This window comes from Pseudophryne corroboree, chromosome 1 (genome assembly GCF_028390025.1).
Source record: "Pseudophryne corroboree isolate aPseCor3 chromosome 1, aPseCor3.hap2, whole genome shotgun sequence".
In the NCBI taxonomy this organism is placed as follows: Eukaryota; Metazoa; Chordata; class Amphibia; order Anura; family Myobatrachidae; genus Pseudophryne; species Pseudophryne corroboree.
The window spans coordinates 368,565,800-368,577,938 of record NC_086444.1 but is presented as its reverse complement, the minus strand read 5'-3'; the positions used below and the strand labels follow the sequence as shown (position 1 = coordinate 368,577,938).

Below are 12,139 nucleotides of genomic sequence, written 5' to 3'. Positions count from 1 at the left end.
CTGAAAAGACGGTGTCTTTTTCTGTTGGGAGGGGGTCTGAGGTAAAAAGGTGGATTTTCCGGCAGTTGCCGTGGCCACCAGATCCGATAGACCGACGCCAAATAATTCCTCCCCTTTATACGGCAATACTTCCATATGTCGTTTAGAATCCGCATCACCTGACCACTGTCGCGTCCATAAACTTCTTCTGGCAGATATGGACATCGCATTTACTCTCGATGCCAGAGTGCAAATATCCCTCTGAGCATCTCGCATATAAAGAAAAGCATCCTTTAATTGCTCTATAGTCAATAAAATACTGTCCCTATCCAGGGTATCAATATTTTCAGTCAGGGAATCCGACCAGACCACCCCAGCACTGCACATCCAGGCTGAGGCGATGGCTGGTCGCAGTATAACACCAGTATGTGTGTATATACTTTTTAGGGTAGTTTCCAGCCTCCTATCAGCTGGATCCTTGAGGGCGGCCGTATTAGGAGACGGTAACGCCACTTGTTTTGATAAGCGTGTGAGCGCCTTATCCACCCTAGGGGGTGTTTCCCAGCGCGCCCTAACCTCTGGCGGGAAAGGGTATAATGCCAATAACTTTTTTGAAATTAGCACTTTTCTGTCTGGGTTAACCCACGCTTCATCACATACATCATTCAATTCCTCTGATTCAGGAAAAACTACAGGTAGTTTTTTCACCCACCACATAATACCCCTTTTTGTGGTACTTGCAGTATCAGAGATATGCAAAGCCTCCTTCATTGCCGTGATCATATAACGTGTGGCCCTACTTGAAAATACGTTTGTTTCTTCACCGTCGACACTAGATTCAGTGTCCGTGTCTGGGTCTGTGTCGACCGACTGAGGTAAAGGGCGTTTTACAGCCCCTGACGGTGTCTGAGACGCCTGGGCAGGTACCAACTGGTTTTCCGGCCGTCTCATGTCGTCAACTGATTTTTGTAATGTGCTGACATTATCACGTAATTCCATAAACAAAGCCATCCACTCCGGTGTCGACTCCCTGGGGGGTGACATCACCATTATCGGCAATTGCTCTGCCTCCACACCAACATCGTCCTCATACATGTCGACACACACGTACCGACACACAGCAGACACACAGGGAATGCTCTTATCGAAGACAGGACCCCACTAGCCCTTTGGGGAGACAGAGGGAGAGTTTGCCAGCACACACCCAAGCGCTATAATATATATGGGAACAACCTTATATAAGTGTTGTATCCTTATAGCAGCTTAAATATATCAAATATCGCCAAAAAAAGTGCCCCCCCTCTCTGTTTTACCCTGTTTCTGTAGTGCAGTGCAGGGGAGAGTCCTGGGAGCCTTCCTCACAGCGGAGCTGAGCAGGAAAATGGCGCTGTGTGCTGAGGAGAATAAGCCCCGCCCCCTATTCCGGCGGGCTTTTCTCCCGGAGTTTGAGATATCTGGCATGGGTTTAATACATCCATATAGCCTCAAGGGCTATATGTGATGTATTTTTTAGCCATAAAAGGTATTATACATTGCTGCCCAGGGCGCCCCCAGCAGCGCCCTGCACCCTCCGTGACCTATGGTGTGAAGTGTGTGACAACAATGGCGCACAGCTGCAGTGCTGTGCGCTACCTTCACGAAGACTGAAAAGCCTTCTGCCGCCGGTTTCTGGACCTTCAATCTTCAGCATCTGCAAGGGGGGTCGGCGGCGCGGCTCCGGGACGAACCCCAGGGTGAGGCCTGTGTTCCGACTCCCTCTGGAGCTAATGGTGTCCAGTAGCCTAAGAAGCCAATCCATCCTGCACGCAGGTGAGTTGAACTTCTCTCCCCTAAGTCCCTCGATGCAGTGAGCCTGTTGCCAGCAGGACTCACTGAACATAAAAAACCTAAAAACTTTTTCTAAGCAGCTCCTTAAGAGAGCCACCTAGATTGCACCCTGCTCGGACGGGCACAAAAACCTAACTGAGGCTTGGAGGAGGGTCATAGGGGGAGGAGCCAGTGCACACCACCTGATCCTAAAGCTTTATTTTTGTGCCCTGTCTCCTGCGGAGCCGCTATCCCCCATGGTCCTGACGGAGTCCCCAGCATCCACTTAGGACGTCAGAGAAAAATGCATTACCAATGTGTGGCATTATGTGTATAAGGTGCTCTACTGTGTGGCGTAACGTATAGAAAGGGCACTACTGTGTGGTCTAATGGGAATAAAGAGCAATATGGTGTGGTGTAATGTGAATAAAGAGCAATATGATGTAATGTAATGTGAATAAGGAGCAATTCAGTATGATGATATGTGAATGAGGGGCACTACTGTGAGGAGTAACGTATATAAGGTAAAGTGATACTACTGTCTGATGTAATGTGAATAAGAGACACGATCGTATTATAAATTGTGAATAAAGTTGCACTACTGTGAGTCATAAGATGAATTGGGGGTACTATTGTGTGGCTATGCCCCTAGCCAGCAAAAACACACCCTTTTTGGGCTGTGCGCCGAATGTGCACACTGTTCTTATTTAAATTACAGGGGGTAGGAAAACAAAAAAAGGACTGCAATGTGTGAGGGGTGATGGTGCTGGGAAAGGGGTGCAGGGTCAGTGGCGGAACTAGCGGTGGTGCTGGGGGCACCAGCCAAAATCTTGCCTAGGGCATCATATTGGTTAGGGCCGGCTCTATGTGAACCGCATTCACAGGTAAGATGTTGCAGCCGCTGGGTAAACCAAAAGGGTGTGAGGTCCCGCAGCTAGATGAATGATACTCGGTCAGGGAACAAGCTGGAGGGGGATTAGTTTCCCGTCTCCAATGTAATGCTTGAAACGGCTTTGTAGGTAGTATCTGCACAGCATAGCTGATAGATAAATTGTCCACCTGGAGCTTGCTAACGGCACTGTGGGCGGAGTCTTGCCGTATATGTCCAGTGATACTGTCGTATATGTCCAGTTATACTGTCGTATATGTCCAGTGATACTGTCGTATATGTCCAGTGATACTGTCGTATATGTCCAGTGATACTGTCGTATATGTCCAGTGATACTGTCGTATATGTCCAGTGATACTGTCGTATATGTCCAGTGATACTGTCGTATATGTCCAGTGATACTGTCATTTATGTCCAGTGATACTGTCGTATATGTCCAGTGATCCTGCCGTATAAGTCCAGTCCAGTGATACTGCCGTATATGTCCAGTGATACTGCCGTATATGTCCAATGATACTGCCGTATATGTCCAGGGATACTGCCGTATATGTCCAGTGATACTGCCGTATATGTCCATTGATACTGCTGTATATGTCCAGCGGTACTGCAGTATAATTCCATTGATCCTGCCATATAAGTCCAGGGATCCTACCGTATAATTCCATTGGTACTGGCGTATAAATCCAGTGATCCTGCCGTATAATTCCAGTGATACTGGCGTATAATTCCAGTGATACTGGCGTATAATTCCAGTGATACTGGCGTATAATTCCAGTGATACTGCCGTATATGTCCAGTGGTACTGCCATATAATTCCAGTGATACTGCCGTGTGTGTGTATGTATGTATGTGTGTATATATATATATGTGTATGTATGTGTATGTATATATATATATATATATATATATTATATATACATACAGGTTGAGTATCCCATATCCAAATATTCCGAAATACGGAATATTCCGAAATACTGACTTTTTTAAGTGAGAGTGAGATAGTGAAATCTTTGTTTTCTGATGGCTCAATGTACACAAACTTTGTTTAATACACAAAGTTATTACAAATATTGTATTAAATGACCCTCAGGCTGTGTATATAAGGTGTATATGAAACATAAATGAGTTGTGTGAATGTACACACACTTTGTTTAATGCACAAAGTTATAAAAAATATTGGCTAAAATGACCTTCAGGCTGTGTGTATAAGGTTTATATGAAATATAAATGCCTTCTGTGCTTAGACTTAGGTCCAATCACCATGATATCTCATTATGTTATGCAATTATTCCAAAATACGGAAAAATCCCATATCCAAAATACCTCTGGTCCCAAGCATTTTGGATAAGGGATACTCAACCTGTGTATATATGTATGTATGTATGTATATATATATATATATATATATATATATATATATATATACATATATACATATATACATTTTTTTCACCGTATGTGACTGTCTCCAGTGCCGTTCTTTCCTGGACTTCTACAATGATCTTTTGAACTGGCACGGAGCAAGGTGTTTTTAAGAGTCTGAGAGTGCCGACTGTTTTGCAAGTATATATATATATATATATATATATATATATATAAACATAATGGTGACATCTTCCATCTAAAAACTTTTATTATCGTAAAAACATACAATCAATATTTATACAGAGAAGGTGTGGTAAATCACTTCACCCTTTTTACAGATCAATGACCATAGTAGCAATTTGCAGGTGATATTCTGTAATATCCACTTTTTCTTTTTTACTGATTCAAAAAATGAGCTTCATAAGAAGACAACCCAATGCGTTTCGTATTTTCTCCAAGACTTCATCAGGGGTGAATCTATGATTGTATAAGAACTTATCAATAAAACATTCATAATTGTATATAATAGATATCAGGAACATCTCACATAAAAACATTATAAAAATGTGCAGTCTATACAAAAGAGTGAAACCTATTAAGGGGTCTGTTTACATTATTAAGCATTGATACGAATTGTGGGCGCCAATTCTACTATTGTGCTATATATTCTTATTATTAATTCCTTCTAACAGGGAATTTAGAAGAATCAGGCTGCCACTCTTACATCCAGTGCAGTAATTGCATTAAGTACACTAGACTTATCAGCGCAGAGGGAGAGTATTGCTTTGATAGATATATAGATATTGCCTGGTGAAAGTCTCTGAGTGCCACCCATACAAACGAGATATATATATATATATATATATATATATATACCCTGTTGCAAAGCGGATTACTGAGGCCATAACAACTATGCTGGTGCTAGATGTGCATCCAGTATCCGCCATTAGTGCAGTGGGACTGCAGTGCCAACCCTAGATGGGCCAGGTGTTTGTGCCGCACACTTGTGTCGCTTAGCTTAATCATACAGCTACCTTATTGCCCTCTTTTACGTCTTGGCATGATGTGCTGTTTGGGTACTATTTTTTTTCAAGTGCCCTCCTGTCTGACTCTGCAATGCCACTCCTAGATGGGCCAATTGTTTGTGTCGCTTAGCTTAGTCATATAGCTACCTCATTGCACCTCTTTTACATCTTTGCATGATGTGCTGTTTGGGGCCTTTTTTATATCTGCCCTCCTGTCTGACACTGCAGTGCCACTCCTAGATGGGCCAGGTATTTGTGCTGCACACCTGTGTTGCTTAGCTTAGTCATACAGCAACCTTGGTGCACCTCTTTTTCATCTTTGCATCATGTGCTGTTTGGGGCATGGTTTTTTAAAGTGCCATCCTGTCTGACACTGCCGTATAAGTCCAGGGGTACTGCTGTATTAGTCCAGGGGTACTGCTGTATAAGTCCACCAATTGCTGAATTTTTGAAAAATGACAGGGGCGTGCAGGAGATGCTGTCAGTGGACTGGAAAATTGCGGGACACTTTCGACATTCAGCCACTGCATGACACTACTAGATGGGCCAGGTGGTTGTGTCGCTTAACTTAGTCATACAGCAACCTCTGTGCACCTCTTTTTCTTCTTTGCATCATGTGCTGTTTGGGGCCTATTTTTTTAAATCTGCCATCCTTTCTGACACTGCAGTGCCACTCCTAGATGGGCCAGGTGTTTGTGCCGCACACTTGTGTCGCTTAGCTTAGTCATACAGCCACCTCGGTGCAACCTTTTGGCCTAAAAACAATATTGTGAGGTGTTCAGAATAGACTGGAAATGAGTGGAAATGAATGTTATTGAGGTTAATAATACAGTAGTATCAAAATTACCCCAAAATTCTGTGATTTTAGTAGTTTTTATGTTTTTTCAAAAATCATCCAGATCCAAAACCAAAACACGAAAGGATGGTTTTGGCAAAACCAATCCAAAACCAAAAACGAGCGGGGAATTAAAACCAAAACACAAAACACGAAAAGTGCCCGCAATACATCTCTAGTCCTGCGCCATATGGCGTTATCTCAGCTAGATGTTTGAGGGCATATCTGTATTTCTCAGCATGGGTGTTGGAGAGCACACATTTATTACCTGAGAACTATACTGGAGGCATGGTAGGTGGTGCTATATCTTAAGTTGCTGCTATGTATTTTCTCTTTATTTTTATAGTATGTTTTGCTAGACTCTTCTTGTTATTTACGCAAGTTATGAAGTTTTTCCCGTTCTGATCATAATGAACATTTTTGACAGACAGACTTGTCCCTCCTGCTGTACGCACACTATCCTAATTGTTTATTTTTCTTTAATGCCATTATCTTCTACAGGAGGATTGTCCATTGCCGTGCCAGGAGAGGTCAAAGGATACCAAATAGCACACCAGCGGCATGGCAAGTTGCCATGGAAACGCCTGGTTGAGCCCAGTATTAAGTTGGCACGTGAGGGATTTGAAGTTACCTTGGGCCTGTCCCAGGGACTCACTTCGTCCAAGGCAGCTATTGAAAAAGACAAGTCACTCTGGTAAGAAACACTATATAAGGTCACTTATGTACATTGTATATTAACTTTCAGGGCCCTCAGTTGCTCCTCTCACCTTTTCATAGATCAAACTATTTATTTCTAAACATTATTTATTGATTGTATATAATATGATTTGCAGCAATTAGTTCATTTTCAATTTCTATCAATTTGACACCAAAATTCATTATTTTTTTCCACAATAGATCTAATATTAACATTAATTGTCTCAAATGACCCATCATTATCTTCCTGTTATTTCATCACCTTGCCTCACTGTCTCTTTTTAGATGTTATTAAACTTCTTCTCTTATAATAACCACATCAAGATTTCAAGAGTAATTTTATGAACTGTAGAAAATGTAGGTATTCAGTGCTTACTTACCTACTATCCAGTAGACACTAACATTTTCAAATAGTCCCCCAGCTCTATACCCTCCTACCTTCCGCCCGCTTTCCAGTGAAATGTGCAGAACGGGGATTATAATGCAGCAAATTGCAGGTTCATGGGTAGGGAGTGTGACCAATATGATGCAATTCTATGAGAGGGGTGGGGCCTATTGGTGAGAGCCACCCAGCCCCATTCCCATCAGCAATCAGCTGCATCTCCCTTCTGGGCATTCTCCCACTGGGGAAGACAATAAATATTGGCAAGTATGATTCAGAGGGGCCGATTCAATTGTTTTGGGAGTCTATTTTACCCATATAAATAGGAAAGTATAGATGCCCAAACAATTGTCACAATTCAGTTGGGTTTAGCTGCTTAAAACAGATAACCTGTCTAAAGTCCTGCTTTGGGCGTCCATGCCCAAAGTGACGACTTAGCACACATTTCTTCTCGCACCTCGGGAGACTGAGAGAATAAATGTAACCCCCCATCTTGCACCCCCTTGTGGTTGCCGCGTGTGTGCAAGTGCACTTACTGGTCCAACATTTGCATACACACTTCACCATAGGGCGGCTGTGTGGCATCCTCCTGCAGCGCTACTGTAGCGCTGATCTCCTCCGTCTGCCGGCGGCAGTCCCCGCTGGTCTCCCCCCCCCCCCCCCCCCTCCCCCTCCTCTTCTGGGTCCCTCATCTCAATTCGACTTGAAAAAGTCGAATTGAGATGAGATTTGAATAGGGGTTGTCGGATCCATTACGACAAATACATATCGGAATGGATCCGACGCTAATTGAATATACCCCTTAGGGCGGTATCCTATTCAATACAGTGATTTATCGCTCGGTAATAACTAGCCTTTATAGCCCAATACCGCCCATACAGAGAACGAAGACATTCCAAGAATTACGCCCTGGAGAAAACCAACAGAATGGTCAAGCAAGTATCAATACATGATTGTAAAAGAGCTCGGTCAACTAAATGGGATGCAATTAGCGATCCTGACACTGCTAGGGAGACTGGTGCCGGGACACAGACAGCCGACATCCCAAAGGTAATTATGGGGGTGGGTATTAGGGTTAGGGTCTGAGGAGGGAAGGGTTATGTCTAGGCACTGGGATGAGTTTAGGGTAAGGCACTGGGGGGATTGGATGATTAGTCTGCTTACCCTCCACCGGTGTCTGCATTCTCAGTTTGGGGTTGCCGGGATCAGTCATTCCAGATGCCGGGATATTTTACGAAACCCAACAAAAATATGTACCCAAGTTGGTATAGAATAAAGTAGTACGCAGCTTCAGCTAGTGGATATGTTAACAATTATACAACCTGACTAAAGACTAAACTTCTTTTTGGTACTGTACTGTACATTGGGGGTCATTCCGAGTTGTTCGCTCGTTGCCGATTTTCGCTATACTGCGATTAGTCGCTTACTACGCATGCGCAAGGTTCGCAGAGCGCATGGGGGGACATACACTGCCTCCATACGTACATACACATAAACATTCATACACACACTGCGTATGTACGTACGTACGTACGTACGTACGTACGTACGTACATCCATACACTGCCTCCATACATACACACACATATACAGCCATACACTACCTCCATTCATATATACAGTACATCCATACACTGCCTCCATACATACACACATATATACAGCCATACACTACCTCCATTCATATATACAGTACATCCATACACTGCCTCCATACATACACACATATATACAGCCATACACTACCTCCATTCATATATACAGTACATCCATACACTGCGTACGTACGTACGTACGTACACACATATATACAATACATCAGTACACTGCCTCCATGCGTACGTACGTACATACATATATACAGTCATACACTGCCTCCGTACGTACACAGCCTCCATACATACATCCATACACTGCCTCCATATGTACATACATATATACATACATACACTGCCTCCATACATACATACATCCATACACTGTCTCCATACATACATACATACATACATCCATACACTGTCTCCATAGATACATACATCCACCCACTGCCTCCATACATACATCCATACACTGCCTCCATACATACATACATACACTGCCTCCATATGTACATACATATATACATACATACATAGCCTCCATACATACACACATATATACACTGTCTCCATACATCTATATACACATAATGTCTCCATACATACTGTACATTAATCCAACCCCCCTCCCCCCTTCAGGGCACACTTAAGCAACTACCACTTCCCCGGGGTGTGACTCCAGGCAGCCACTACCCCGGGTGCCCCACCATCGCACCAAGGGGGCGACATCTTACCGCTGGCCAGGAAGCTGTGCTGTTCCCCGCTGCTGCCACACCACCATCTTCCGGCTCACTGCTGCTGTTGCTGCCGGCAGCTCCATAGTGCACAGCAGCTGGTGAGGGGCGGGCGGCCGGCTGCTGCTGGCGGGGAGGCACTGTTCCTGGTGCTGCCGCCGGATCCGAGTGCACAGTGCACTGCAGATAGCGCGAGGTGGGCAGCTGCTTCTGTCGGGGGGTGGGCGTCTGCTGCCTGCCTGATGCCGCACTTGTCCTCAATCCCCTCCGGAACCCACAGAACCATATTTAAAAAAAAAAAAACTGTGCCTAGTTGTGCTGCTAAGTGTCGCCCTCCAGCGGCCGGCGCTCTAGGCAGCTGCCTAAAGCTGCCTAGTGGTAGCGCCGGCCCTGCCTAGTACATTAACAGACATTTCGGAAAGTACAATGTTTGTAAAGGCGATGTCTGATACAGAAACAGTGTATGAACTAAGATAAGACAGGAAAAAGGAGAGATAGGGAAAGAAATTGAAAAAGGTAAAGATTGAGTAGGAGAGAAGTAGGTAAGAGGAGCAAAAAGAGCCTCGACTGGTCAAATCTCAAGGTAACAACCTAGAGAACACCGTATTGGCATTTAGTGTAGAAAGGGGACAATGGGCCGTTCACTTAAAGGAGGGGGCCTTGAAAAAAGGAAGTCCACGGCTACCAGACTTTAATAAAACTTTTGGAGGACCCCTTTAAAATGCTAGTAATATGTTCCATAGTGTGAATGTGCCAAATTTTCCCTATAATTGCCCCCATGGTAGGAACCTCCGTAGATTTCCAGGCTGAGGCTATGACACATCAAGCTGCCAGAACTATATGGGTAAATTATTTGTTTTGACATCGAGAGGCTTCAGGTAGAGACACTGCAAGAAGAAAATATTTAGGGCATAAAGGAATCTGAATATCTAAGATAGAATTGATCAAAGACCCTATTTCTTTCCATAAAATAAATATTTTTGGGTAATCCCACCAGATATGTGAAAACGTTCCGTCGAACGTGTTGCACCTCCAACATAAGGGAGAAAGTTCAGGATGCGTTTTGTTAAAGCAAGTGGGGACATAATACCATCTATAAAAGAGCTTATATGTATTTTCCTTCGCTCGTACACAGATGGAACTCAATGCTAAAGTTGAGTAAATATCAGACCATTCATCTTTATTTAGTGTTTCTCCTAATTCTGATTCCCATGCTCTTTCGTGAGGATCTCTGTCTGTGTGTGAGGGGAGCAAAATAGATGTGTATATAGTGGAAATAAGCCCTTTAGTTGAGTCCTTGTATAGAGCAAGAGCTTCTAAAGTAGTAAGGGAACTATGATTAAGTTGTGCTACTAGCGTAGAGTGAAAGTGTCGGACTTGCAAATATTGGAAGAAAAATTTATGAGGGATAGAAAGTTTGGATTGGATATCTAAAAAAGTAGGGAACAGCAATTCTGGTGCGATGTCGTTCAGCAACCTTATACCACCTTCCTGCCTGTGTGCAAAGGCAGCTGGTTGACAACCTGGCCTAAAAGCGGGATTATCAAACACTGGAATTAGGGGGCTCGGGTATGGGGCTATATTATATTGACGATTAGCCAAGTCCCAGATATCTAGGGAGTGGGATATCACAGGATGAAGCTGAATAATTTGGGGTCAGACTGACCTAGGAAGCCACAATAGTGAGGAAATGTAATGCAATTTAAGAGTATCGGTTTCTGCCATGAGTCATGAGGGCTTGGTCTCACGGAACGTCCCCGTGTTTGTGTATGCCCCCAGTCTATCGGCATGACAGGACCCACCCATCAGGCCATCTGCCCTTCTGGCAGTCTTGGCCTGGGTTTTACTTTAGGTAGAAAAGAGCTCAATGTTTTAGTAAAATAAATAAATAATTCAAACTACTACAAAAAAAACCCCTAAGGGATGAAAATGTAAAGTGGTCACAAAAGTGAAGACTTTTATGTTAAAATAAATGTATTAGAGAAATAATTTAACTGATCAAACAAGACAAACTTCCACAATAAATTCAATTAAATGATAACCAAGGGGGAGATAGATATTGCAATAGCTCATTTGAAAAACCTTAAATCCAGGTTGGATATGAAATCCCGACAGCGGCATCCCGGCCGCCAGAACGCTGGCAGTGGGGCGAGCGCAATGAAGCCCCTTGTGAGCTTTCTGCGCCAGTGCCGTAACTATACATTTTAGCGCTGTGTGCAAGAAACAGCATCAGCGCCCCCCCTTATTTAAAATAGGGCCAGTGCGCTACAAAATAATACCAATTCATATTACGCTGCACAGTAGTCACCATTATTCAAATTATGCCACACAGTAGCGCCACTACACCAGGTGGAGCCCCTTTTCCACATTACGCCAGGTAGAGTCCCCCTTTTACACATAACGGCAGGTAGAGTCCCCTTTTACATATAATGGCAGAGTACACTTATAAAATAAAAAAATGGCGCCCCTTAAATTGTCATTTAAAATTCTGTCTGAATTTGCATGCACACACATACACTGACACTATACAGGGGTCCATACACAAACATACAGTACACTGACACTATACAGTGGTCCATACGTACACATACAGTACACTGACACTATACAGGGGTCCATACGCACACACATACACTGACACTATACAGGGGTCCATACACAAACATACAGTACACTGACACTATACAGTGGTCCATACGTACACATACAGTACACTGACACTATACAGGGGGTCCATAAGCACACATACACTGACATTATACAGGGGTCCATACGCACACATACACTGACATTATACAGGGGTCCATACGCACACATACAGTACACTGAC

At 43.6% G+C, this 12,139-nt stretch overlaps 1 protein-coding gene across 1 annotated transcript in view; it reads left to right on the top strand.

Moving 5' to 3' along the window:
- Positions 1–12,139, top strand: part of GGT1 (gamma-glutamyltransferase 1) — a 300,334-nt gene that overhangs the window by 235,216 nt on the left and 52,979 nt on the right. Inside the window, exon 5 of the mRNA XM_063913037.1 lies at positions 6,401–6,593. Coding sequence (XP_063769107.1) covers positions 6,401–6,593 — 193 coding nt within the window. The remainder of the gene's footprint in view (positions 1–6,400; positions 6,594–12,139) is intronic.